The sequence below is a fragment of the Panicum virgatum genome, chromosome 5N, assembly GCF_016808335.1.
Source record: "Panicum virgatum strain AP13 chromosome 5N, P.virgatum_v5, whole genome shotgun sequence".
Taxonomy (NCBI): Eukaryota; Viridiplantae; Streptophyta; class Magnoliopsida; order Poales; family Poaceae; genus Panicum; species Panicum virgatum.
The window spans coordinates 61,209,564-61,235,637 of NC_053149.1; the positions used below are offsets into that span (position 1 = coordinate 61,209,564).

At 46.2% G+C, this 26,074-nt stretch overlaps 5 protein-coding genes across 7 annotated transcripts; 1 reads left to right on the forward strand and 4 right to left on the reverse strand.

The window, feature by feature from the left end:
• The first annotated feature begins 1,943 nt into the window (after positions 1–1,943).
• LOC120676299 (pentatricopeptide repeat-containing protein At2g02980, chloroplastic-like) lies at positions 1,944–4,237 on the forward strand. Its single transcript, XM_039957533.1, has 2 exons — positions 1,944–2,984; positions 3,292–4,237. The coding sequence occupies exons 1-2, from the start codon at positions 2,037–2,039 to the stop codon at positions 4,117–4,119; spliced, it is 1,776 nt and encodes a 591-aa protein (XP_039813467.1). The 5' UTR covers positions 1,944–2,036; the 3' UTR covers positions 4,120–4,237.
• Positions 4,238–5,184: 947 nt separating this feature from the next.
• On the reverse strand, positions 5,185–8,478 carry LOC120672802 (dentin sialophosphoprotein-like). The gene is made up of 3 exons (XM_039953395.1): positions 7,776–8,478; positions 6,749–7,170; positions 5,185–6,153 (listed from the first exon to the last, which is right to left on the reverse strand). The coding sequence occupies exons 2-3, from the start codon at positions 7,133–7,135 to the stop codon at positions 5,557–5,559; spliced, it is 984 nt and encodes a 327-aa protein (XP_039809329.1). The 5' UTR covers positions 7,136–7,170; positions 7,776–8,478; the 3' UTR covers positions 5,185–5,556.
• A 1,002-nt stretch (positions 8,479–9,480) lies between these two features.
• LOC120672805 (F-box protein SKIP24-like) lies at positions 9,481–12,792 on the reverse strand. Of its 3 annotated transcripts, none has more exons than XR_005674325.1 (5): positions 12,281–12,792; positions 12,023–12,196; positions 10,541–10,668; positions 10,254–10,419; positions 9,481–10,009 (listed from the first exon to the last, which is right to left on the reverse strand). XR_005674325.1 is itself a non-coding variant. In XM_039953398.1 (5 exons), the coding sequence occupies exons 1-4, from the start codon at positions 12,520–12,522 to the stop codon at positions 10,291–10,293; spliced, it is 708 nt and encodes a 235-aa protein (XP_039809332.1). In that variant the 5' UTR covers positions 12,523–12,732; the 3' UTR covers positions 9,481–10,009; positions 10,254–10,290. The 3 variants fall into 3 exon arrangements, 1 of the variants encoding a protein (XP_039809332.1); XR_005674324.1 differs by having other exon boundaries at positions 10,511–10,668; positions 12,281–12,744; XM_039953398.1 differs by having other exon boundaries at positions 10,506–10,668; positions 12,281–12,732.
• Positions 12,793–16,187: 3,395 nt separating this feature from the next.
• Positions 16,188–20,583, reverse strand: LOC120672803 (cysteine synthase-like). The gene is made up of 10 exons (XM_039953396.1): positions 20,256–20,583; positions 19,859–19,968; positions 19,716–19,773; positions 19,369–19,632; positions 19,119–19,256; positions 18,556–18,607; positions 18,387–18,436; positions 18,229–18,288; positions 16,768–16,848; positions 16,188–16,679 (listed from the first exon to the last, which is right to left on the reverse strand). The coding sequence occupies exons 1-10, from the start codon at positions 20,502–20,504 to the stop codon at positions 16,590–16,592; spliced, it is 1,152 nt and encodes a 383-aa protein (XP_039809330.1). The 5' UTR covers positions 20,505–20,583; the 3' UTR covers positions 16,188–16,589.
• Positions 20,584–21,941: 1,358 nt separating this feature from the next.
• LOC120672804 (NADH--cytochrome b5 reductase 1-like) lies at positions 21,942–25,751 on the reverse strand. The gene is made up of 9 exons (XM_039953397.1): positions 25,450–25,751; positions 24,506–24,647; positions 24,323–24,413; positions 24,134–24,211; positions 23,863–23,943; positions 23,691–23,780; positions 22,996–23,061; positions 22,468–22,554; positions 21,942–22,326 (listed from the first exon to the last, which is right to left on the reverse strand). The coding sequence occupies exons 1-9, from the start codon at positions 25,559–25,561 to the stop codon at positions 22,234–22,236; spliced, it is 840 nt and encodes a 279-aa protein (XP_039809331.1). The 5' UTR covers positions 25,562–25,751; the 3' UTR covers positions 21,942–22,233.
• Positions 25,752–26,074: the final 323 nt, after the last annotated feature.

The following is a 26,074-nucleotide window of genomic DNA, read 5'->3' on the forward strand; positions in this document are numbered from 1 at the left end:
ATAGCTTCGCTATAGCTATTTTATAGCTTTTAGAGAAGATTACCGCTAAACTTCATAGCCCGCTATTTCCAACCTTGAGTGTTGCTGAAACTGCAACCGTATGCTCAAACCTCGGTTGTAAACAGGCCGTTCCCTAAGCTGGCACTGAAGTACTATGGCCCCTTTTCAGTACTAGAACGCGTGGGTGCCACCGCGTACAAACTGGACCTTCCACCTGCTAGTCTTATTCATCCTACTTTTCATGTGTCCCAATTGAAACCTTTCCGTCCTGACTATACTCCAGTATACACTGATCTTCCATCTCAGGTGGATTTACAGGCCTCTGATGTGTCGCCGGAGAAGGTATTGTCCCGGCGCCTGGTGAAGAAGGGAGCTGCGGCTGTTCCGCAAGTGCTCGTCAAATGGTCCAACATTCCAGAAGAATCAGCAACCTGGGAGGACTTCTACGTGATCAAGGATCGTTTTCCTACGGCTCTGGCTTGGGGTCAAGCCGGTTCTTCGGCGGGGGGAGATGTCATGCCCCAGGAAGAGACGTCGACGGAAGGAGAAGGCGTACAAGTGTGATTTCCGTTTTAGCTTGTGTGTGTGGACCCTGCGGGTCAGTGAGGGCGGACAGGGGGGTGATAACCCCGGCGCCGTGTAAGAGGAGCGGATATGTTTTGACTCGTGAACCATTTGTGTTCTTGGGTGTCAGGGTCCTCCGCCCGACCCCGTACCGAATTTGCTCTACCCTTGTGTGTGATCTCACGTCGGGAATTTGATTCGCGGCCACGGGCACTACAGCAAGGCGAACGCCGAATGGAATGGCTATCCCGGCCCGGGCCGGGGAAAGGGGAGGAAGGAAGGGGAAGGAGTAGGGGAGGCCGTGGTGGGGAGAAAGTTGGGGAGGAGTAGGAGCGCACGCACGACGCTGTCAGCGGCAACGGGAATTCTCGCTGGATTCGGACGTGATCCCCGTTCTGCGGCCGCACGACGGAGAGCTTGGGAATCACGGCGCGGCACACGCCGGCGGCCAAATGCCAGCCGCTGGCTGGTTCGTGCTCGTTCTCTACTGCTCCGATGCTGACATGATGCGGTGGGGATGGAGGGTTCTGGGGTGTCGGGCGCCAATGCGTGGCGCACGACACGCCGAGCCCACCGGTCTGTCTGCGGGGATCTCCGGTCTGTTTGCCGCTTGGAAGCAGGGACTAGTCACGTGACGGACCAAATGTTTCCCAGGGTCGCCGGCGGGGAGGGTGGTGCAGCCACTCCCGCCCTTGTACTACCTGTGATCACTGGGCCTGGCGCCGCGCTGTGCTGCATCTCCCGCGAGCCGTCTCGGCCCCATCCCGTCCGTTCGGTCGTGCCCAAGGTTAACCTAACCGGTGGGAACCGGTCCGGTTTGACCGGTTACCGGTCAAACCGGTCCGGTCCGGTTCCGGTTTCGGCCGGTACCCAACCGGCCAAAATTCAAATTTTAAATTTGAATTCAAAAAATGAAAAAATTCCAAAAAATTCCTAAAAATACTTCAAGGTGTGATGAATCTAATGGTGTCAAATTTTCTCAAAAATTCATTCATTTAGTATAGTTTGTGGGAATTTAAAGTTAAATCAAAAAAGAAAAAGAAAAAAAATGGGCCGGCCCATGAAGGCCCACCGATCAAACCGGTCAAACCGGCCGGTAAACCGGTCAAACCGGCCGGTAAACCGGTTGCACGGGGGCTTTTGAATTTCAAACCGGTCAAACCGACCGGTAAACCGGTAAAACCGGCCGGTAAACCGGTCAAACCGGCCGGTGAACCGGTCGGAACCGGTTGTATGGGAGTTTTTGAATTTATTTGAATTTGGATTTGAATTCAACCGGTTTCCACCGGTTACCGGCCTAACCAGTCCGGTAAACCGGTACCGGAGGGCGGCGGTTAGGCCGGTCCGGTCGGTTTTTAAAACCCTGGTCGTGCCCTGCACACGAGCCGACGAACCAGCCCCCGCGCTCCTTACCCTGCGCCGCTGCCACGTCCCGAGCGCTCTGAGGCAGCCCCCCGCCGCGCTCGCATCGCATGCGCCTGCTCAAACCGCAGGAGGCCGCCGCCCTCCAGCGCGAGGCCCTCGAGGCGCACATCGTCGCGCTGCTGCGCCGATGCCCGGGCCTCCTCGCGCTCCGCGGCGCGCACGCGCACCTCCTCCGGCTCCGCCTCCCGCGCCTCACCGCCGCGTTCGCGCTCTCCAAGCTCCTGGCTGCCTGCGCCTCCGCCCGCGCCGCGGCCTCCTCCTACGCCCGCAACCTGTTCGACCAAATCCCGGACCCGACCGCCTTCTGCTACAACTCCCTCATCCGCGCGCTCCCCGCCGCGGGCCCCGCCCTGGCCGCCTACCGCCGCATGCTGCGCGCGGGGTCCCCGCGCCCCAACAGCTTCACGCTTGCGTTCGCGCTCAAGGCGTGCGCGGCCGCGCCGGCGCCCGCCGAGGGGCGCCAGCTGCACGCGCAGGCGTTCCGCCAGGGGCTCGAGCCCGGCGCCTACGTGCAGACCGGGCTGCTCAACCTCTACGCCAAGTGCGAGGAGGTTGCGCTCGCGAGGACCGTGTTTGACGGCATGGCCGGGGACGGGAATTTGGTGGCCTGGAGCGCGATGATCGGTGGGTACTCGAGGGTGGGGATGGTGAATGAGGCTTTGGGGCTGTTCCGGGAGATGCAAGCGGCTGGCGTGGAGCCGGATGAGGTCACTATGGTCAGTGTAATATCCGCGTGCGCCAAGGCAGGGGCACTTGATTTGGGGAGGTGGGTGCATGCTTATATAGATAGGAAAGGGATCACCATTGATCTGGAGCTGAGCACGGCGTTGATTGATATGTATGCAAAGTGCGGGTTGATAGAGCGGGCAAGAGGGGTGTTTGATGCAATGGTGGAGAGGGATACAAAGGCATGGAGCGCAATGATTGTCGGATTGGCGATACATGGGCTTGTAGATGATGCGTTGAGGCTTTTCTCGAGAATGCTAGAGCTCAAGGTAAATAATGTTGCACACTGACATGTTTCTAGCGATTGGTCAGCAACTTGTTGATTATGTTGGTTAGGTGATAATGGGGTCCTATGCACTGACTACAAATGATCAGCAATAGAAGCTAATTTGTACTGAAGCGCGCTTTGGTTTTCAGTTCTCATGCTCAAATTAGTTCTCCAGGTAGTTCGCATATTAAAGCTAGTTTTCATATAATTATGATTTAGGATTGCATATATTGTCTTCACAAACCACAAAGTTGCCATTACAGTTCTCATATCTCACCTAAGTTCTTGTGTGTACTGTGATATTCCAGGTGCAGCCTAACAATGTCACCTTTATTGGCGTGCTGTCAGCCTGTGCTCACAGTGGTTTAGTGGATGATGGGCGAAGGTATTGGTCTATTATGCAAAAATTGGGAATCAAAGCTTCAATGGAGAACTATGGCTGCATGGTGGACCTCCTGTGCCGATCTGGCCTTCTGGATGACGCTTATTCCTTTGTTATTGGTATGCCTATCTCACCAAATTCAGTAATCTGGAGGGCTCTTCTTGTGGCTAGCAAAAGCTCAAACAGGATAGATATAGTGGAATCAGCATCAAAGAGGCTCCTTGAGTTAGAACCTCTTAATCCGGAGAACTATGTTCTGCTCTCCAACTTGTACGCGTCAAACTCCCAATGGGATAGAGTGAGCTATATGAGGAAAAGGATGAAAGACAACAATGTTACTGCTGTTGCTGGTTGTAGTTCAATTGAAATAAACGGCTACTTGCATAAATTTGTGGTGAGTGATGATTCACACCCTGAAATCAAGGAGATAAGACTGGTTCTGAGAGAAATAGCCGACCGGGTACGACGAGCTGGCCACAAACCTTGGACTGCAGCCGTTCTACATGACGTTGGTGAAGAGGAAAAAGAAGTTGCCCTTTGTGAGCATAGTGAAAGGCTAGCCATTGCATACGGATTGTTAAAGACGAAAGCCCCTCGTGCCATTCGAGTGGTAAAGAACTTGAGGTTTTGCCCGGATTGCCATGAAGTGGCAAAAATAATAAGCAAGTCATACAATCGAGAAATCATTGTTAGGGATCGTGTTCGCTTCCATAAATTCATGGGAGGCAGTTGTTCTTGTAAGGACTTTTGGTGATTCCCTAGTTACATAAATGAATCGCAGTGATGCTAAGTTATTCTAGGTACATAGTACTAAGATCAAACATATGGTACGGTTACTCTAAACACATATGCTAAATATCTTGCTCTAGAAATTTCCTCTCTACTAACCCATCGTATTCAGCTTCCATACCTAAATTTATGACAAAACACTTCATCTCATAATTTTTCCTTCCTATAAACCCTCACCGCCTCACCTTTGCAATTGTTGATACTGTCGTTTGTTTATCGGAATTTCCAATATTTTCTCGTTGTCCCACGTGATCCGGTATCCGGGCGGGCCTCGTGCCGAGCCCTGCGCCAACCTGGAACCCGTCCGGCTTTGTGGTCTACTCGGACACGTATATATATGCCAAGTACCAACAAACCATCCGTCTCCAGAAAACCGCTAACATGCGAAGCGCCTCCGACTCCGAAGATCACACCAGACGCACAGTTTGGATAATCATTTGGACGATCTTCACCGTGACAATTGGAAGAATGCTTTGCTTTATGTCCTTTCGATTTGAGGTAGCTTTTAGGTTACTTCCTTGTTCATCTACCTGCGCTCTAATTGCTGTCTTTTAAACCTTGCTGAAACGGGAGAAAATTTGAAAACACGAGGTTCGAGCACATTCCAAATGCTGTCGTGCAGGTCACTTTGTTTTTGGCAAATTTCAAACAAAATTTCAGGCCAAAATCAGCAAGCAGCTCATGGAAAATTTGAGCTAGTCGCAAGGTTGGCGGCAAAATGCTTGCTCCGCAGATTGCGAAGCACCATCAAGCTCGGAGATGGAGTTGAGGGCATTCGAGTAATGGCAAATCAAAAGGCATACAACCTGAAAATCCGCTCAACATATGTGTATTTCCTTTCGTTGGGCACGTGAGACGATATTTATCTCGATATAAGTAGAGTACAAATATATACAACAGATCCATTGCAATTTGCTGGTATGTTCAAATTAGAGACAGCTTCGAACGTGTTTGGGCACCAGGAGAATTCAGTCAATCCAGACGGACATTGGTAGCACTGGCATGTCCGCAACATAACCAGACACAAAACTGAACCAATCCCCGCAGTGTAATAACGTGCAAATAATACAGCATGGTCTCAATGTAATGGCAAACACATAAAAATAGATGAAAGTTACACGATCAAGTAAAGAACAGAACAGAAGCTCAAACATACAGTCTGAGTTTTTAATATAATCAACAGCTCTTCTGCCTGGTTCGTTTCAAAAAAAGGAAGCTGAAACATACAAGTGCTTTGCCTGACAATTTTCGTGACGATTTTCGAGAACGTGATCTCTGGAGTTTCAGAAACAAACCGAATAAACAGTGCAACGAAAAGAACGATTGCAATACGATGAGCCTCACTGGTACCACATGATTGGCAACGAAGACTCCCAAGTGCGCCTATAGCCGCGACTGAATATTAAGAAGCCAGTTGGTTTTGACTCCAAAAGGAGAACATCCCCTTGTACCTTGCCGGGGAAAACTGGCGTGACAGCAATGCAAATGGCTTCTCCTTGCCGCAGCTGGTAGCACATTTGATTGGCTCCATAGTCTTGAGTGCAGGAACTATCTCCGGCAGCACGGCACTTTCAGCTAGCACCAATGAAGATACCTTAGCAGATTCTGGAACACATGTCACAGTTCTGCTGCTACTGATCCCCACACCATTGTATGCCTTACGATAATGAGAACTCGTATCAGTTCTGTTGCTGCCACTAGTACTGGTACTGCGGGAAGAATGCTTCCTGTCCTTTTTGCTGCTGCTGCTGCTGTGGCGAGAATGCTTCTTGTCCTTTTTGCTGCCACTGGTATTGCGGCTACTGCTGCTGCTGCTGCTCTTGGAGGGCTTGTATTTATAGTGGCCCTTCCTTGAACTCCTCTGGTGCCCTCTCACAGTATGCGAGTCAGAAGTAACAGGAGGATCATATACATCAGGGGCCCATGAAACGCTTAACTTTGTTATGATTCCCTGCTTTGCACGGGTTCCCTTCATTGCAGAAACCAGCCTTGGAGTGCCCTGCATGGAAAGATAATTTATACATGTTAACAAAACAAATTTGGTTTGTGCTTTTTTTCAGTCAGCAGGTGCAATATGGTAGTAACCACCATCCAAGGTGCAAAACCTTGATGGCCGTCAGCTATAATGAACTAAGAAATTCTAATTCCAACATCAAACCCATATACTACGACAAATATTAAGGTTCACAGAAATTAACATCAAGCTCATACAGCATCAATTTGTCAGCAAGCAACCATACCACCAGCTACGAGGAAAAAAGAATTAAACCCACATTGTTCTTCTATTATCAAACATACTAATGCACAGGTAGGATAGCTAGGCTTTGATTTCTATTCTAACTAGAGTAAAGCGTCCTCGATTCTCTACCGCAGTCTTCTTCCACTGCTTGTAATGGACCCGAGCGCCCAACATAGATAGGGTCAACGACCTAAATGAAGTCTGTAATAATTGCGAATAATTTTGTGAATGAAAATAGAGCTACATAGCTACTGAAAATACGGTATCAGAATAATATGCATAAGGAGCAATATCTGACCAGGAATATATAAAAAGAATGAAAGAATCAACACTTTAAACTAAATTATAAACTTACAAGAATTGAAGACTTTTCATCAACTGATTTGCTAATTGATGATTCCGATGCATCACCACTAGAAGAGGCAGATGATATGACCAATTCAGAGTCAACATCCACTAAATCATCAGTTGAATCAGATTCCATAGAAAGAATAAGGTCATCATCATCATCATCATCATCGCTAGAATCCTCATCCAAATCTGGTCCTTCGTCATTGTCACCATCACCAAAGGCAATCACCTCAGTAAGAGCCATTCCAATTTCCTCAACCACCAAATCATCTTGCTCATTTTTCAAGCAAGCATAGCTGTGTTCCCAACCTGGTTTTTCACAGGTGTTGCGGCAGAGACATGAGCTGCTGCTAATACCTTCAGCAGTAAAGTCTGCCAAAGGTTCGCCCATCCACAAGTTTAATTCCAAATTACGAAGAGAAGTTTCTGTTGAAAGGAGAATGGACATAAGTAATAAGCAATTTTTACGCAAATTTGGGCTGCATCAGAATTCAGAGCGATCCAGAATTACTGGATACAATTATGAAGACTGCAGAAATAGATGACGTCGCAACCATATGCAGCATATTGTTCTTATATTTGAAGCTGCAAAATCTATTACTTTTTTGTTAATCTAGAGGGGCAGCATGGGAACATGAGATTCATAAAATGTATTTTGTTACTTTCTCATTCTTTTGGTGTGACTATTCTTAAAGCACCTGGAAACAACAGCCCTAGGTCCTTGGATCACACGAACAATCTCAAACAATGAATAGCTGGATGCTGCTCCAAGGGGCAAGGATAGTGATTGAAAAATAAATTGGTTTCAAGCACTTGAAACACAGCAAAATTATTTATTTTTATCAAACTGCTAAGTGAAACATATATGTGACAATTTGTGTGCTAATTGGATTAGACATACAATTATCCCCTACAAAATGTCATAAACATCAAACTTCACAGCCTATTTACACAATCGTTAAATGATTCCATGATGCCGAATAGCAAAGTTTCAGTTAAGAAGAAACATGAATGGTGAAGTTCTTCAATACCTCTTTTCTTGTAGGAATGCCGATCACCACGACCAACACCCCAAACTGCTTCCCTTTCGAACCTGCAGATCGAACCCAGACACCAAACTCCGACAAACCGGGAAGCGTGCGAGATCGAGCACGGAACCCACACAACCAAACAAGCCTCGGATCGAGCACAACCAGATCGACGACGAGGGGAAGGCAATGGTCAAAGACAATTACTACTACTACTACTAAAATTACTACTAAAACGATGCTTGAGGCGGTGGGAGCAGGGGAAGGACGAGTTCCCGGAGACGATGGCTGCTGCCGCGCGGAGGCTGGCGAACGCGGCGAGCACCGCAGGCATCGTATCCTCGCCGGACGCCCGCAACGCTTTTATGCCTCGAGATCCAACTCGGCTGATCCCGGCTACCAGAAACGGGCGGCGAAAGGGGAAGGCGACGGCGAGAGGATCCTCCGACTCTACCACGCTCCGCGCATGGAACAGGATCACCGCTGCGCTCCGATCAATTTGGCTCGGTGAAGACGACGACGAAGGCGAAGGATTTGGCAACCGGATCAGGGCGAGGAAGACGGAGAGAGGGGCAAGGTAGGTGCGGCCGTGCGGGGTGGTGTGGCGGTAGGCCGCCTCGGGGTGGCTGAGGCTCTTATACTATTTTTAGCCCCCTGACATGTGGGTCCGGATCCTTGGGTCCCAGTACGCGGTGAAACGGGTACTGGGACTCCGAACCGGAGAAACGTTGGGTGGTTTTATAGGCTGGATTCCCGATTCCGATGGCAGGTGGGGCCGCAGCGCGGGCCTCGGACGGGAGAGGGAAAACGTTCGGGTCAAAAGGCGCGCGCGGCTGGCGGGAGGGTGCGGCACGGAAGGCGACAAGGCGTGCCACGTCGGCCGGACGGTTCAGACTCCAGAATTCGAGATGGGGGAGAGATGTGGCGGTGTCCGTCTTGTGTTCTGGCCTGGTCCAAGCAAAACTTCGCCTGGTGCCGAGCTGCAATGCAAACGCGTCGAGACCGCTGTTCTTTTCTACAGATCTTTTCCCGCCCACATCCGTCGCGTTATTGGTTGATTGCTCGAAAATCTGCAGGATTTCAGTCTTGAGAAAGATTAACCAATTCTGTTCCGGCGGGAAACAGAAGAGGAATTCGACCTTTGCCAGAACAAGAAAATTGAGGGCGCGTTTAGTTCCCCATCCAAAAATTTTGGATGTCAAATCAGCACTTTGACCGGATGTCGGAAGGACTTTTCGGACACTAATTAAAAAACTAATTTCAGAACTCACTTGGAAACCACGAGACGAATCTTTTGAGGCCTTTGACCGCGCCATTAGCACATGTGGGTTACTATAGCACTTATAGCTAATCATGCACTAATTAGACTTAAAAGATTCGTCTCGTCATGTACATCCAAACTGTGTAATTAGTTTTGTTATTTAATTACATTTAATGCTTCATACATGTGTTTAAAGGAGAGGTGAAAATTTTTGGGTGAAAATTTTTGGGAACTAAACGCGCCCTGAAGGAGCAGATGCTTAGATGCACGCTTCCTTTTCTTCCATTCCATGTGGCCATGTGGGTAAAATATTTGGAGATCTGTTTCCCCGGATGTCACTGTGCCTAACACCAAGCTTTGACGTTTTGCACAGATCCAGTAATGCATTAAAGGGACGTGAGGAAGCTAACAAATGATCCGTACTTTTCTAATAAGCCCAAGAGCATATAAAGCGAGAGATATTGATAGGTTTCTTTTGGATTCTCATGGAATGGAAAATAGAGAAGGTGTCTACGTGTCACGTATGGATGGGATGGTATACAACATACAAGATGCATAGTTGCGTACAGGTTACAGTTTTCAAAGTCAAATGTGGCAAGCTTCAGCCCACAGCTTTGTGAAGGGATAAGCATCAACGCCAGACTATTCTGTGATAGAATAGTCGGCCTCTTTCTGCAACAGAATCATCTAGCCGGCCGTCGGCCGACGGTGAACAACATGCGCGAACGAGATTCTTTCAGCAACATGGAAACACCGGAGGTGCTTCCTGTCATGTAGCATCTTCGTGCCAGGCAAAGTGGCAAAGAAGAATGCCACGGCCATAGCCTACAGCATCCACAATTGCACATGGGCAGGAAACTGAGCGCATGAAGAAGCCTTGATGTGATGTCCAATCTGCGAGACATCCGCACCTTCCCCCTAGATGGATGCATAATGCATTAGCCCTTGCCCCTTGGTGCCGTACAGGTGTTGCTATCTGCGCAAAACAGAAATAGCCGTGTAAGTAAACACATAACAATACCAGTTATCCAATCTGACGATGGCAACATCTGATGATGTAAACAATAAACTAATATGTGCACATGCATAGACATAAAAGGTCAGAATAAAAGTATGCGTCAGGAAAAAGTTTACTCTTATTGCAAAAGCAAAATTGTCAAGTATATTCCATCAATCTTCTCCATGGATTTAGAATACTAATTATTAAGAGTTATTGGTACCTTGAGACAGTGGAGGACCTGAAAGCAAACAGTAGGTTCACTTCAGTTTCTTCCTCTTTGCACGTGGCTCATTGATAACTCCGCTTGTATGGCTATCCTGCAGCGGATGATATTTTGCTCGTTTCAATGCTTCCTCATACTCATTCAGCTTGTGCTTCTCCTTGTTCTGTCAGTGGCAGAAAAAGACACAGCTATTGTAAGGCTAGTCTTTTTATGTTGCTCATTTGTAGTGAAAAACAGGTGATCACATACATAACTGTTCTTATAAGTTGCTATTTGTTGCTTACAGACTTTCAGCTCCATGTTAAGATCACTAACACGAGAATCGACAGAAACTGTGCACTGCTGAACCAACTGCTTCTGGCGACCATGAACAACTTGTGGTTGCCATACATTTAATGCCACAGAAGCTCTCCTGTAAACATTTCAGACAGCAAGAAATTGTGCAATCAGAATATATGGTAAGTAATGGAAACCAGAAGCCAGTTATAAATCTGTCCCAACACTCCAAGCCATGGATGCTTGAACATAGGCCAGACGATGTACTGATGACAGAAGAGCTAATCATCAACTGTGAAATGGAAAAACCATCTAACAAGCAAAATATTGCTTGTATTGTTCATGGTCCTGACTACATATTTACAGGAATGCTTTTGTCCATTACAAGGCAGAACTGTAGCATTAGGCAAGAAGCAATGTGCTACACAGGATCCATCGTGTGGCCAGATGATAGAGATGCCATTGCATGATATCATCCTCAGATTAAATACCGGTTGGCTAAGGTGGCCCCCTCCTATCTCCAGAGAATGGCAGAACTTCTAGCCAATCTTCAAAAAGGAAAGAGAAACAAGAAAGAAGCTCAATACACTGAAGAGGTGGTGGAGAGGATTGGGTTGTAACCATAAGTTTCCAATTCAAATGTGTTGGACTGAAGATAATCTATCCTTAATATTTCTGTACACTAATTTTAGATACAGCTTGCCTTTTCTAACCAGTGTGCCAATAACAATCTGAATGCTGCTGGATACAAGTTATGATTTTTGTTGTGCACCATTTGAATGCTTACCTGTAACAGGATAAATGGCGTTGCTCTACTCCAAGAAAATTTTCTGTTTGGTGGATAGGACAATTGACCATGGATCAAACATATGAGATAACAGAATTCTACCGTAATGCACCACAAATGGGAGGGCAGCCATTTTTGGTTGAAGATGTTAGCCAAATCAACAATCTCATGCAGAACAGATCATACAGTTTAACAAAATGCAGCTGCTGAACACTGCTGCAAGACATAGTACATGGAGGACAGCAGGAGACTTCTAATTTGTAAGGATTGAAGTATAGAACAAATAAGCTTTTCAAAAAAAAAGTATAGAACAAATAACATCAATAATGACATGATTTAACCAGACATTTATGTGGTCTGACAGAACCTTGGCCTGTCGCTTGTGCAAGCAAGCACCTCTATCAATATTTTCTGCTTGTGCGCTGATAACTAAATTACCGATCTGCTTAAATAGCTGGTTATCTGTGAGCAAATTAGCACCTCATACTCTATTGGTTCGATGCTCTCTAGCTCCTCTGATTGATCTAGGTTCGAAAATTGATGTGTGTTTTCTAATCACACCAAAATTGTAGTAGTGAGCAGGTGAGAAATGATAACACATACCGACATACAGAATGGCAAAAAAAAAGGGGTCAATTTTTGGAGAATTCAGTGATATTATAGCACGTAAGAAATTATATGGCACGAAATCTAACGAACCGACCTGACCCTCTCAAGGTTGTCCAGCTCCTGCGCGGCGGCTTTCATCCCCTCACCCTCTGCCCGCATCGACTCCTCCAGCTCCGCCAGCCGCCTCCTTGACGCAAGCACCCGCGCCTCCGCCTCGAACACAGCCCGCCGCCTGGCCTCCGCGATCCGCACCTTGTGCCTCTCGAACCTGAAACAAAGAGCATCAGTAGAGCACACCCGTACGCACGAGATGGAAATAACGATCGAGGGAAAAGGGTAGGAGGGAAATTACTTGGTTTTGTAGATGGATTTGGGGTGCTGCTGGGAGGTGGAGGACGAGGAGGAGGGTTGGGATTGGGAGGGGAAGTCGCGGGAGAGGAGCGCCGACCAGAGGGCGGGGTGAAGCGAGAGGCGTCCGAGGCGGCGGGAGGCGATGGCGAGGCAGCAGAGGTCGCGGAACCCCAGCGCCGACGACACGACGCCCAGCTCCAGGACGCGCGCCCAAAGCTCGTCAGGAAGATCCGAAGCCGACATGTCCCCCACCCCCTTGGGCTGGGTGGGGAGCGATGGAGCGCAAATACTGCGACGGCAAGGCGGCTAGGAGAGCGCGGCGGGACAGAGGAGAGCTACGCCGTTGCACAGGCGGCGCCGCCGCTTCCCCTATCCTGGACGTGCGAGAGTTCAGGATTCCCCGACGGACTAGAGGAAATCAGGAAAACACACACGAGAGAGAGAGGGGTCGAATTGGTCCCTGCTACTGGGCCCGCCTATGAACACTAGTGACTCTCTGAAAGCTTCCCGTTTAGCCTGAGCTCTGCAAATAATTCACTAGTCTTTGTTAACTCGAGCTCTGATCGTTTACAGAACAAAAAATGACAACCGCAGTCCTCTCAATCTTGGGGCTTCGCAAGAACTAGCAATCCAGAGGCCCAATAAGTCGTTCAGGAACATCGGCAACTTAGGGCGTGTTTAGTTCGCGAAATTTTTTGAGTTTGACTACTATAACATTTTCATTTTTATTTGATAATTAATATCCAATTATGTACTAATTAGGCTAAAAAAAGTCATCTCATCATTTCCAGCTAAACTGTGTAATTAGTTATTTTTAAAAACTATATTTAATACTTATGCATGTGTCCAAAAATTTGATGTGACGGAAAATCTTGAAATTTTTGGGAACTAAACAGGGAACTCGGAGGCACGATTGAGGGATCTGAAGGCACAACTGCTGGGTTTGACAGCGGTGGAAAAATTAAGGGCAAAACAACAATCTAAGCTCAACAGTATTCGAGCAAGTGAAGCAAACACCAAGCTCTTAGCTCCAATGTGTGTTCCAAGGAGGTGCTAAGAGGAGAGAGAAAAGAATATAGAAGATGCTATACATTGGAGTGCTGGTGCTAGCTTAGCAATCTCTAGCACCGGTATCTTGTTTGGGCACCCGGTGCTAGAGGAGAGAGAAGGGAGGAAGGCTGCGGCTTGTGGGTCTGGTTTCATCCATGGATGGGTGTAATGAGGTGTTATATATTGGAGCAAATTTTACTAAGTTAGCAGAGATGACATAGCATGGTCTTAGTACCCCTCACGTTCCATACATTGGAGCTGCCCTATATCTTCAGACCAATGAAAGGCGAAGGAAGAATTTCATCTGCATGCCCAGGAGGGAATAATGGGGACGATGAGAAGGCCAACTGTGTTTTCCAAAGCTCTCTGTAAACAACAATAGGCTTGCTGTACAACAGCACAGAGAGGCTACAGTGGACTGGGAAGCCATTCAGTTGAACAGGAGGGATCTGTACGACAATAGGCTTGCTGTACACCATATAGAGGAAGAAGTGACAGCAGTGATTCAAGATATAGAGCCTGACAAAGCACCCGGGCCTGATGGCTTCATTGGAATCTTTTACAAGGCAAGTTTGGGGATTATTAAAGCAGATGTACAAACAGCTATCAATTATTTCTACACCAATCATGATCAGCATTATAATCTGCTCAACAATGCGCACATTGTTCTCTTGCCAAAAAAGGAGGATGCAAAGAGTGTAGGGGATTACAGGCCCATTAGCCTGTTACACAACATTACAAAAGACCATTTTAAAATTAATGGCAACTAGATTGGAAACAGAGCTGGATCAAATGATGTCAAGGGCACAAAGTGCATTTATCAAGAAAAGGAGTATTCATGATAACTTCTTGTATACTCAGAATTTGATTAGAGAGCTGCATAGGGCCAAAAAGACAACTCTCTTCCTGACGCTTGACATAGCTAAAGCTTTCAATACAGTAAGGTGGGACTACCTGCAGGATGTCATGGAACACTTGGAGTTTGGGCACAAATGGAGAGCATGGGTTACTACTTTGCTGGGCAAGGCAACTTTGACAGTTTTGCTGAATGGAGCAAGGGGAAAGTGGTTCAAGCACAAAACTGGCCTTAGACAAGGGGATCCTCTATCCCCAATGCTTTTCATTTTGGCAATGGAACCTCTGCAGCTAATGCTCAACAAAGCAACTGAGCAGGGCTTACTGACACCTATCTGTAATAGGAATGCCAAGCTTAGGATCGGTATGTTTGCTGATGCTGCTGCAATATTTGTCAATCCAATAACTGAAGAGGTGGAGGTGGTTAAAAACATACTGGATGCTTTTGGGGTTGTTTCTGGATTAATTACAAATACTGGGAAAAGTGCTATGTACCCGGTCAGATGTGAGGGACTGAATGTGCAGCATATCATGGAGGCTTTTCAATGTCCAATTAAATCTTTTCCATGTACATATCTCGGCTTGCCACTCAATGTCAGGCAAATTAGAAGAGTTGATGTCCAGCCATTGATTGACAAAGTAGGAGGAAAGTTGGCAGCTTGGAAAGGGAGATTGCTAAACAAAGCAGGCAGGCTAAGACTGATTAACACAGTGCTTTCTTCTATGCCAACATATTTCCTCACAGTATTCAGATTGCAAAACTGGGCTATTAAGAAGATTGACAAGCTAAGAGGAGTTTCCTTTGGAAAGGAACGACAGAGACTAATGGAGGGCACTGTTTAGTGAGATGGGCAAAAACTTTGAGACCAAACAAGTTTGGAGGACTTGGGATAATGGACTTGGATCTATTTAGCAGAGCCTTACGACTGTGATGGTTGTGGTTCCAGTGGACTTCACCAGACAAGCCATGGGTAGGCACTGAACCCCCAGTAAATGCAATTGACAAGCAACTCTTTCGAGCCAGCACAAAAGTGACTTTAGGAGAGGGGAAACAACAAGCTTCTCGCAATCATCATGGATGGGTGGGAATGCACCGATGGATTTCTATCCAGCACTGTTTCGGCTAGCATGGAGAAAAAACAAATCAGTAAAGGAGGAGCTGATCAATCAAAAGTGGACAAGACGACTATGGAGAATGGAAACAGTTGAAGAAATGGCAAGCTTCGTGGAGCTGTGGGACAAAGTGCAAGAGGTGCAGTTGACAGGGGAACGAGATAACATCACTTGGAAGTGGATGCCGGATGGAGTGTATACATCAAAATCCGCTTACAATGTTCAGTTTCAGGGAAACTACAGTACCTTCAAGGCAAACCACATTTGGCAGGCAGAAACTGAGGGGAAGCACAGGTTTTTTGCATGGTTGTTGGTACAGAGCAAGATTTTAACAGCAGATACATTGTTGGCTAGGAATTGGCCGTGTGATCCGGTTTGTGCTCTCTGCAATCAGGAGCATAAGACGGCATCACACTTGATACTGCACTGCAGCTTTGCTAGACAGGTTTGGAGTAGGATGGTAGTTTGGACCTCCAATATTATTCAGATGCCGGCACACGGAGTCAGCATAATAGACTGGTGGGAGAAGGAGCTTGTGCATTTGCCCCGGAAGGAGAGAAGACTTAAATCTGCTATGATGATCTACGGTGCGTGGAACATTTGAAAGGTGAGGAATCGACTTGTCTTTGATCACAAATCTCTAACGCCGGCGGAGGTATTGCAAGAAATCAAGACGGAGGTGAACTGCAGGAAGATGGCATGTGGGCGGCCAGAGATACCTAGTTCAAATGTTTAAGTTATTGTTATTTGAGTTCGAGTTGAACTTCTTTTATGAATATTAGGGCTGTGAGAACCTGCTTGCTTCTCCTTCTTAAATGACATAGCGATGCTCCCGCAAGCTTTTCAAAAAAAAAAAAAAAGAGGCCCAATAAGAAATGAAACAATCAAACTTCAGTAGGAAAAAGAATGTGCCGATAAATTGCTTACTAGGATCAGCTCAAGTGCGTATCAGTCTATCAGATTACAAATCTGGTTTATCCCCAGTCCTAGGCTACTGAAAGAAAGATTCTAAGCTAACTGCAGCACCCCATTCTGCATGTTTCACCAAGGTTGTAGCGGCAGGTTCTAAACGTGAGGCAGTCTGTCCTGAACCAAGCTGCGGCCTGCAGCTCAATTGCAAGAAACTCTATGCAGCTGCAAGGCCCTATGATTGGTGTTCTCCCAGTTCAAACCTTTGTACCCTGCTTGTTGCAATCTACCAGGGTCTTTACTCTTTCATGTTTGTCATGCCGTGGAAGCCAGTCACGTTTAGAGGAGGGAAGGGTCACTCTATTTAAGTTGTAAAAGGCTGCCTATTTCTTCCTCATTCTTCGAACTGAGTCATATATTGGGCGGAATAGGATGCTGGAGAGATATCTCTCCCCGAAGCTGGGGAAAATGACCTTCAAAAGTGGGTGACTAGTTAATTTTCTGAGTCATGGAAAAAATGCCTTAAATGAACATGAACTTAACATGCAGTTATGCTCTCACCGCAATCAGCTTTCCAGCATTTTCAGGTCTTCTGGCAACATTAATAGCAGCAACTGCTGCAGCGCCTGAAGAAATACCAACCTGCAAATAAACCCCATAAACGAATCACAGATCACATAAAAGTGAAACTCAAGTAGATGTTATAATAATCAGAAGAAAAGAAACATAAAAAGCAATCCATGTTACAGTGCACTTGTTAGAGGAGTCAAGGGCCTATTGGGCCTTAGCCCATTAGGGTTTATTAGTTGCTTGCTTAGGGGCAAAGTCAAACCTCTCTATATAAGGAGAGGAGATGTATCAATCTAATCAAGGAAGAGATTAGAAGGAAATCCCTTCTCTCTTGCCGGCCGTGGGCAAAGCCCCGCAGCCGGCGTTCCTAGCGCCTCCACGACCCTAGCTGACGCCATCTCGTGAACAGTACCTATGGCACTGTAGCTCCGCGGGCACTGTAGCACACCAGCCCCTCTCTTCCTCCTCGATCCAACAACCACCATAACATCTGGTATCAGATTCAAATCCGATCCTGCGTCACCCACCATGGACGGCGTGATCATCGGTCATCTCACCGCGAAGGTAGAGGCCATGACTCGCGAGGCTGCAGCCCTTGACGAACGCCTCATAGCTCGGGAGGAGAGGTTGCCTCCTCCTCCACTTCCATGGTCGCCACCCACGCCGATGTGGCCACCGACGGCGCCCCTGGTACCGGTCGCGCGGCCACCCTCGAAGCCCGTATGGTCGCCGCCCGTCTGGTCGCCGCCGTCGCCGTCTGTGTGCCCGCCACCATCCACACCCGGGTGGCCGCCGATGGCAGCCCTTGCGCCAGTTGAGTGCCACGAGTTGCCACAGGCGCTCTCCTTCGCGAGCGTGAAGCCGGCATCTCCAGTCATCGGCCTCGCGCCGGCGGCCTCATCTGCGGGAGCGCAGCCGGCGGCCCTCGTCCTCGGCATGCCGGCGCCTCCATTCGAGGGCACACAGTCGGGCGCTCCAGCGCTCGCCTTTGCGGGCGCGCAACCGGCATCCGCGCCATCGGCCTTCCGCCGACGCGTTCATTCGAGGGCAAGCAGCCGTCCGCGACCACCATAACCGGCGCCCAACAGATCCAAGCCGAGGGCGAGAAGTCGCAGCAGATCGAGCAACTGGCGGACATCTCGTGAACAATACCGCGGTACTGTAGCTCCGCGGGTACTGTAGCTCCGCGGGTACTGTAGCACAGCAGCCCCTCTCTTCCTCCTCAATCCCTCGATCCAACAGGATCGTGGGGGCACTAGGAATGCCGGCCGCGGGGCTTTGCCCACGGCCGGCAAGAGAGAAGGGATTTCCTTTTAATCTCTTCCTTGATTAGATTGATACATCTCCTCTCCTTATATAGAGAGGTTTGACTTTGCCCCTAAGCAAGCAACTAATAAACCCTAATGGGCTAAGGCCCAATGGGCCCTTGACTCCTCTAACAGCACTACTCACCAGCAAGCCCTCTTTTAGTGCAAGTTCCCTAGCAGATTCGACGGCTTCTGCGGTGCTAACCTGCAAATTCAACAATTGTAATGACTCAGCTGACTGTAAAAATTGTCAACAAGATCATCTGATGACATAATCAAAGTTCTAAAGTTAGCATTGCAGACCTTCACAACCTCATCAATCAACTGAACATCTAATATACTTGGAATGTAACCTGTTGTTTATTGACAATAACCAACAGTATGTCAGCGACAAGCAAAAGGTATTCAACAACATTGTTTCCCCAGTATGTTCAACTGTGTATAACAATGTGACCAATGGGTAACGTGTTACCTGGGTTGTCACCAGAGATCACACTAGTTTCAGCTGGCTCTACCCCAATGACCTAATATGATAGGAGGAAAGTTATATAAACAAAATCAAACAGTTTCTAGGAGTATGAAACATTAATTCATTCTACTGGTTACAGAAATCACAGATAATTTGACATCAGCCTTGTGTAAATCAACTGTCTTTCCCGAAATTATGATAGTTGAACAACGTTAAATTTGAAAAGAATATAACAGAATGCTGGTTCCACTATACTTTTGCTAAAAACTAGTTCGACGTTCGCAAAAAAAAATTCGACGATAATGCCTATGTTCCTACAAAAACAACTAATTTGTACGTACTTTACAGCAGTAAGGTTAACAGTGAGAGGGAGAATTATTGCAAGGCTCAATTTCTGTTAGAAATCATGACCTTGACAAATATGAAGGCTTCAAGGAGCTCAAAAGGGAATAAACTAAGCACAACAGCATCAGACAAGATACACAGAATTATTAAGCTGAGACAATACAAGATAATCCAATTAACACAATTATCATTCAGGAATTAATCAAAGCAAAAGTAGGAACCTTAATATCCTTGTTCATCCTTTTCAAGTAGCGCCCTGTGCCAGTAATGGTACCACCTGTCCCTATGCTTGCAACAAGTATGTCAACAGTACCCAGTGTGTCTTCCCATATTTCTGGGCCTGTGGTTTGAAAGTGGATCTGTAATTACCCAAATGGCTTCTCAATAGATCTTTAAAGAAAAAGGCAAATGAATTCCGCATTTGCTGCATTACAGGTATTGAATGAGTAAATGATAAAGATCAAGTTCAACCTCACTATTTGCCTCGTTGTTGAACTGCTGAAACATATATGCATTTGGTGTCCTCAAAACTATTTCCTTTGCTTTATCAAAAGCTCCTTTTAGTCCTTTGGTAGGATCAGATAGCACAATCTCCGCTCCAAATGCACGTAGAAGAATGCGTCTCTCGATGTCTATTGATGAAGGCATAGTAGCTATCAGCTTGTATCCTCTAGCTGCAGCCACAGAAGCAATGGCTATACCAGTATTGCCAGTGGTTGGTTCTACCAAGATGGTCTGCACAGGAACAAACTATCTGTGTAAATTACAATATTGGTGGTGACAGCAGCATTACAAATAATATAAGAATGGTCTATAACCTTATTTGGAGAAATTAATCCCTTCTCTTCAGCATCATTAATCATGCTTAACCCAATCCTGTAAACATAAGCATGAGTTGGTACACAAATGATTGCATCAAGGGCATCAACCATCAAACTATGCTGCAATCTCAATTATGTACCTATCTTTGACGCTTCGGCAAGGGCCCATGTACTCGAGCTTTGCAGCGATATTAGCCACACAACGGTCAACAACATTATTGAGATACACCATTGGTGTTTTTCCAATTAGCTGGTAAATATGACAATTATTTTATCAGAAATGCAATTAGGCACACTGAAAGTGAACAAATAGTGTATAGATTTAGCCAAGTATCCCCTATACAGCTGCCATTTCATGAAAGGTAGTTGAATTATGTTCGGTGAAACCATCAGAATTTGAACTCCATAAAAGTATGATAGTCGTCAGCTGATTGAAGAGCAATCACTAAACACATTCCCATGAAAATCCGGAACGCAATACACTTCATATACCCAAATCACTATCAAAAGCATGGGGGACGGGAAGCGACCATGCACCTGGGTGACGTCCTGCGCAATGTTCACCGCGTCCATCTCATCCGCGTACTCATCCTGGATTTCGACAGACGCCGAGGCCGCGGCCTTTGGGGACCATGCCGTGGTGAGGTGGCGGCGGGCGGAAGCGGAACGCGGGGAAGGGAGTAAACCGGGGCCCCGCGGAGTGGAAACGGAGGTGGAGGCGGCGGAAATGGGCGCAGCCGCAGCGACCCGGAGGAGCGAGCAGGCGGGCGGCGGGGCCATCGCCATGGCCGCGTCTCTTCGCTCGTGCTGTGTGCTGGTGTGTGTCGGCTGCTCGGGGGTTTTCGGGAGGGGAGAGAGAGAGAGGGGAGTTGTTTTCAGGATAAGGGAAGCGGGGATTGGGTCACGGGAACCAGATCCTCTGCAGTCGGCGGATGCTGACTTTCCTCTGCAGTCGCCGTGATCCACCGTCCAGCAGCAATCCAACGCCTTGCTCTTAGATGGCTCGCGCGCTGCTCCCTGCAAGAGGCTGGCTCAGCTCGCTCACATTTTTTTGACAGAGCTCGCTCGCGGCTCCTGGGTGACGACGGCTCGATTTCGCCTTCCCCTGTCCTCCGCGGCCGCGACGGCGGAGGAGGCAGCGGCGGGCGAGCTCCCGCTGGCGAGCAGGGCTCGGGCGGCAGCTGGAGCGAGGGAGGGCGGAGCGGCGCGCAGCCGGTCGGAGTTGAAGGCGAGGTCGGGCAGCGGCTCCAACGGCGGCGGGCGAGCTCCATCCGCCGGGTGCAGGTTCTCCAGCCCGGTACCGATCCGCTCTCCTGGCCTGGCGTCCTATTGGCTCTGGAGTTTGGAAAGCGAGTACGGATTCTGAAGGGCGTACGCTCCAGGATGTGCTTGAGAATTTTGAAATTTTGCTCGTTTCCAGAATTTCTGTTGGAATTTGGAAATCGTTTCCAATGTCACCGCTTGTTAACAAGAGCAATCGGACTGGTCTTGTTATCACTTTGCATTTTGATTTTTTAGATTTTTTGAAGAAAATCTTCAATATTTGAAAAAATATTAAATGTAAACTAATCACAAAATTAATTATAGATATTGTCTATAAACTACTAGACGAATCTAATGAGCATAATTAATCCATCATTAGAGCATGTTTATTGTAGCATTACTGTAATAATTTAGTGTCTAATCACATCCTAATTAGACTCATTAGATTCGTCTCGCGATTTACAGTCTATTTGTGTAATGCGATTTATTTTTCGACTACATTTAGTACACAATGCAAGCGATTTACAAAATTTTTACATTTTGGCTTTATAGATCTAAACAGGGAGTTCAGTGATGTCTAGCATTCTCATCAGGCCACGTATCGTGAACATTAAGGATGTGTTTAGATCATTTTGTATTTTGTATTTTTGCGTTTTTAGAAGGAAATCTTCAATATTTGAAGTATTAAATATAGACTAATTATAAATCTCGGCTGTAAACTACGAGACAAATCTAATGAGCCTAATTAATCCATCATCAAAGTTTGTTTACCGTAACATTACTGTAGCAATTTAGTGTCTGATCACATCATAATTAGACTCATTAGATTTGTCTCACGATTTACAATCCATTTGTTTAATGCGATTTATTTTTTTGACTACATTTAGTACATCATGCAAGCGATTTACAAAAATTTTGCATTTTTCGTTTTGAGATCAAAACAAGGCCTAAATGCCAGAATTCCAAAAGTACAAGGTCCCCTGCGTAGTTCATCCGTGGTAATGTAATGTTTCTTATAGCATCCAATGTTACACATTTCAAATCAATAATAGCAACAATGGAGTCTCTGCCAACGTGGGCTTCCCTCGAGAGAGATAACCTTTGCGCTAAAAAATGGCGACTGCACAAGTTGCTGGCGCAATACTAATTGATCATGCAATCCTGAATTCCTAATGTCAACAAACGGTCAGAAACCGTTCCCTTAACCAAAGAACCATGCCGGTCACCTTATTATTCGTGAGCTCAGCGTTGCTTAGAACTGGAATTGCATCTCCTTTGTGTACTTGAGCTCGTCAAGGTGTGCAGCCATCGCCTTGTTCATTGGGGGAGGACCACATCTCAGGATCTGAAATAAGCAATCGCGTACCTTTGTAAACCTCCAGGTTGGATACATGAAAACAGGGAAGTTTACCAGAAGCATTCAACCCAAGCAATCAACCCCGTAGTGAACCGAGAGGGAAAAAAACACACCAAGACTCAATATTACCTGAATGTCATCAGCAGGCGCTGGGCAATGAGATTGGATCATTTCCTTGGACACAAACCCAACACCACCATTCCAATTTTCAGGAGGCTGCATTTGTAAAAAACTGAATATGTCATGGATGTCTTTGGATAATATCCTAATTAGTGGAATGCAAAACAGAAACTCAGCATAATAACACAAGAAAACAGAGAACAGTGTACCAAGGAAATTTACTCAAATATGATATACAATCAAAACATTTTTAAATCCTACAATTACTGTTTATTAGTCCAGCAATCTTTTAAATATCTGTACATATGTTTATTGCTGTTTGCAATTAGCTAGGCGTGTTGTGCTGTTCAACAGCCCAGAAGTTTCAGTTATAACAGGAATTTTGCAGTCGTTTCTAAACATGCGATATAAAAAAGGAGACCTTGGAGTAGTGGAGCTTCTGTTTTGCAATAATGTTTCTAATGTATTCCTACACACAAAATCAAGAATGTTGATGCCTTAAATCTCTTCAAAAGTTCAAAAGCATATGAAGTAAACCTGATTCAAAACATAGTAGATCTTAAAGCGGTCGGGATAGGTTTTGGCCATGTTGTCCAGCTCTTCCTGCATGAATTGAATAGAAATTATTATATTCAGCATGGCAGCTCCTCATAAAGAGCATGTGCAATTCAGTCTGACAGATTAAAGAAAAGAATCACAAAAACAATGTATAGAAAAACAATATCACAAAGTGAATAATGGCTAATCTTGTCGCAGTAGTAACAATAATTGGCAATGGAAATCCTTCCAAGCATATGTTGCCAGCAAGGATTAGTGCCATTATATCGTTTTATACTGGCTATATAATCTTCAGCATTCGAAGAAAATTCTCAGAAAGCTATGAGTTACATGTTAAGCTTCAGCTACTGAATTCAAGTGTGCAACTCACAGATATTTCGTGCCCAACAATTTTTTAAGTTCAACAATAACATAAGTAATGAAAACTTAAGCTGAAAAATATGGTAAGTAGAGCAGAAAGAGAAAATGGGTGATTGAATGTTAAACATTGATGTATGCATAGAATGTTAAACACGTCTACAACAATCAACTAAATCATATACACCACAGAAGGTGTGGTTGATGAAATTCTAAACGCCACATCAGTAAGAGAAAACCCATACATTAATTATGGTATTTGAACTGACTGCATTACAACCATCGCAACCGCAAATGAAAATAAGGTTGATTTCTACCTTCAGAAGAATGTCTTCATATGTGACATTAGCATAGATTAAGTGAACCTTGGTGTTGTCATTAGGGTTCTCAAGAATTGCTCTGGCAACCTGTAGGAACAGAACAAAGACCACTGATCACTAGAAGTGCTTTGTAGCAAATCACAATATAGAACTCTGGATTGATTGTTACTTGGAACATTGGAGTAATGCCTGATCCACCAGCCAGCATTCCAAATGCTCTCACTTGGCCAACTTGGTACTTGAAACGACCCTACAACAGAGAAGAAGTCATATTCACCTCCTAACTGAAGGCAAATGTGCATGCAATAAAAATGTAGGCCTCACACAGGAATTAAAGAAAATCCATTTGAATTCACCTCAGCACTCAGTAACTGATGTTTTCTGTAAAAATAAAAGAAACCTAAGCTGGGTAGATCAGAAGCTCAGAACATGATGATCACCTTAGGTCCCTTCACAGATAAATAATCACCAACTTGCATCTCACGGAAATGATGGGACATTCTCCCTTGAGGATACATCTGCATTATGGAAAGGATTGAAGAACTTGTGAGCAAAAAGCAGGAAAAAAACTGTCCAGGTTTGTCAGATAATATGTCCACACAATAGGAAGTGTCAATATAAATATTTACCTTTATGACAAGCTCAAAATATCCGAGATCAGAATCCAAGGTAGTAGGGGTATAAGGCTTGATTACTTCTTCACCTGTAGCATCTTGTCCTCTGCATAAACATAAGGGAACACAGATATAGTTTAAAAATTGTGCGCTATAGACCTATAGTAGCAAAATTTAGAAGAAAGGCAGAATCAAAACCTGCAACTGATATGTTGACCAATTGGAAGGCCCAATACAGAAGTTGGACTTGGAAGAGCGAATTTGAACTTGGCAACATTATGACTTATCTGCTTCTTTTCAACAAGTTTGAACTTCTTGAAGTTCTCAGGATCCAAGCACCCTGGGGGAAATATGATAGCACAAAAATCAAATCAAGTTATAACTATTGAACTTTAGTTACAAAATACACGCCCAAGAAAAAAATAATTTTTGGGTGATACTCAAAATAAGTGGTGGATGCTAGGTACAAATTGCAAGTACAGCAAAAACTAACGTACAATGTACTTCAGAAGTCTATTTAAACAATGAATTATAACAATATTACCGAGAATCAGGATCTAAGTCGCTAAAACTACATCAGAACCATGAAAAGCAGGCATTTCCTTCTATGCAGGTAAAACATGCCATTTGTTTATATCATGTGGTTAGAGAAGTTGGGGAACAGTTTTATATGTATTTTTCTCAAAATAACATGCTAGGATCTGAGCTACCAAGACAAAGATAAGGAAATTCAGCTCAATGCTCCACCTTGGCCATTCATAAATGGAGCAGTCAGTCAAAACAAACGTGTCCTGAGATTCTGGTAACTGTGGTTCATATGTAACCGGTGAAAATTAGTACTTGTTTGCCAGCCTCCTACAAGCAGGACCGATACTTCAATGCTTCCTAAAAGTGCTAGGAGGCTCCTAGTAGAACATCTACAGATCATCTCCAGCTATGTACTAACAACTCTACACTCTGACGCACATGAGCCCCACCTACAGTCACATTTCCAAAATTGGTAACTGAACCACCACTCTAAAATCGCTAATACCACCGGTGCTACTGTGAGGCGCGGAGCCCGCTGGCAACCAGATCTTACACGAACCGGGTACATCTCGCAAACGCGCACCTATAGTAGTATGATATGCGCATGTCCATACCCTTGGTCTTCCCGGATCGGAGGAGGACGAAGGCGGCGCCCGCGGCGACCGCGACGACGGCGACGGCGACGGCCACCATGGTCTCCGTGCTCTGCCCCTGCAGGAAGTCCATGGCTGCGCGCTGCCTCGCCCCCTTCGCTACCGCGCGTCGGAAATCAGTGGGCGGGTTTGGTTGGGTTACTGGGGAGTGGATTTTAGAGGTGGCGAAGCGGAGGTAGGTGGGTCAGTGTCAGTGTGTGCGGGGGAGGAAGGAAGACGGACGGGCGGGCGGATGGCTTGGTGGAGGCGGAGATCGCAAGGTCTTCGCGTTGCCCGTTTTGCCCTCGTCGTAAACCGATAAACTACAGCGAGTCTGCGGATGACTTGTGAATTCTGCAAGACAAACGAAATGACGGGACTGCAGATACGACACTCTACGATGCCGCAGTGTACTTCCAGGCTCTACTTCTTCACCCGTACCCATCTTGAGCTCATGAGCTCTCCCTTTGAGGCTTTGAGTGAGAGGCTACTCCTGCCTCTCTAATCGACCCCAATTCTACCCGAGGTCAAGTGACCATCAGCTGAAACCTGAATTGATGCGCCATTTCGCAGCTTGTTCTGATGATGTCATTCCTTAGCGCCGACT

Excerpts from the sequence above, each read along its gene's own strand:
- LOC120672805 (XM_039953398.1), bottom strand. The coding sequence starts at position 12,522 with ATGTCGGCTTCGGATCTTCCTGACGAGCTTTGGGCGCGCGTCCTGGAG. Across the intron at positions 12,197-12,280 it reads AAATCCATCTACAAAACCAA|GTTCGAGAGGCACAAGGTGC; the intron begins GTAATTTCCCTC and ends TCTTTGTTTCAG. Across the intron at positions 10,669-12,022 it reads GACAACCTTGAGAGGGTCAG|GAGAGCTTCTGTGGCATTAA; the intron begins GTCGGTTCGTTA and ends AAATGTTTACAG.
- LOC120672802 (XM_039953395.1), bottom strand. The coding sequence starts at position 7,135 with ATGGGCGAACCTTTGGCAGACTTTACTGCTGAAGGTATTAGCAGCAGC. Across the intron at positions 6,154-6,748 it reads ATGAAAAGTCTTCAATTCTT|GGCACTCCAAGGCTGGTTTC; the intron begins GTAAGTTTATAA and ends CTTTCCATGCAG.
- LOC120672803 (XM_039953396.1), bottom strand. The coding sequence starts at position 20,504 with ATGGCGATGGCCCCGCCGCCCGCCTGCTCGCTCCTCCGGGTCGCTGCG. Across the intron at positions 19,774-19,858 it reads TGCCGAAGCGTCAAAGATAG|GATTGGGTTAAGCATGATTA; the intron begins GTACATAATTGA and ends TTATGTTTACAG. Across the intron at positions 18,289-18,386 it reads TGATTGATGAGGTTGTGAAG|GTTAGCACCGCAGAAGCCGT; the intron begins GTCTGCAATGCT and ends TTGAATTTGCAG.
- LOC120676299 (XM_039957533.1), top strand. The coding sequence starts at position 2,037 with ATGCGCCTGCTCAAACCGCAGGAGGCCGCCGCCCTCCAGCGCGAGGCC. Across the intron at positions 2,985-3,291 it reads CGAGAATGCTAGAGCTCAAG|GTGCAGCCTAACAATGTCAC; the intron begins GTAAATAATGTT and ends GTGATATTCCAG.
- LOC120672804 (XM_039953397.1), bottom strand. The coding sequence starts at position 25,561 with ATGGACTTCCTGCAGGGGCAGAGCACGGAGACCATGGTGGCCGTCGCC. Across the intron at positions 23,781-23,862 it reads GCATTACTCCAATGTTCCAA|GTTGCCAGAGCAATTCTTGA; the intron begins GTAACAATCAAT and ends CTGTTCCTACAG. Across the intron at positions 22,327-22,467 it reads CGCCTGCTGATGACATTCAG|ATCCTGAGATGTGGTCCTCC; the intron begins GTAATATTGAGT and ends TGCTTATTTCAG.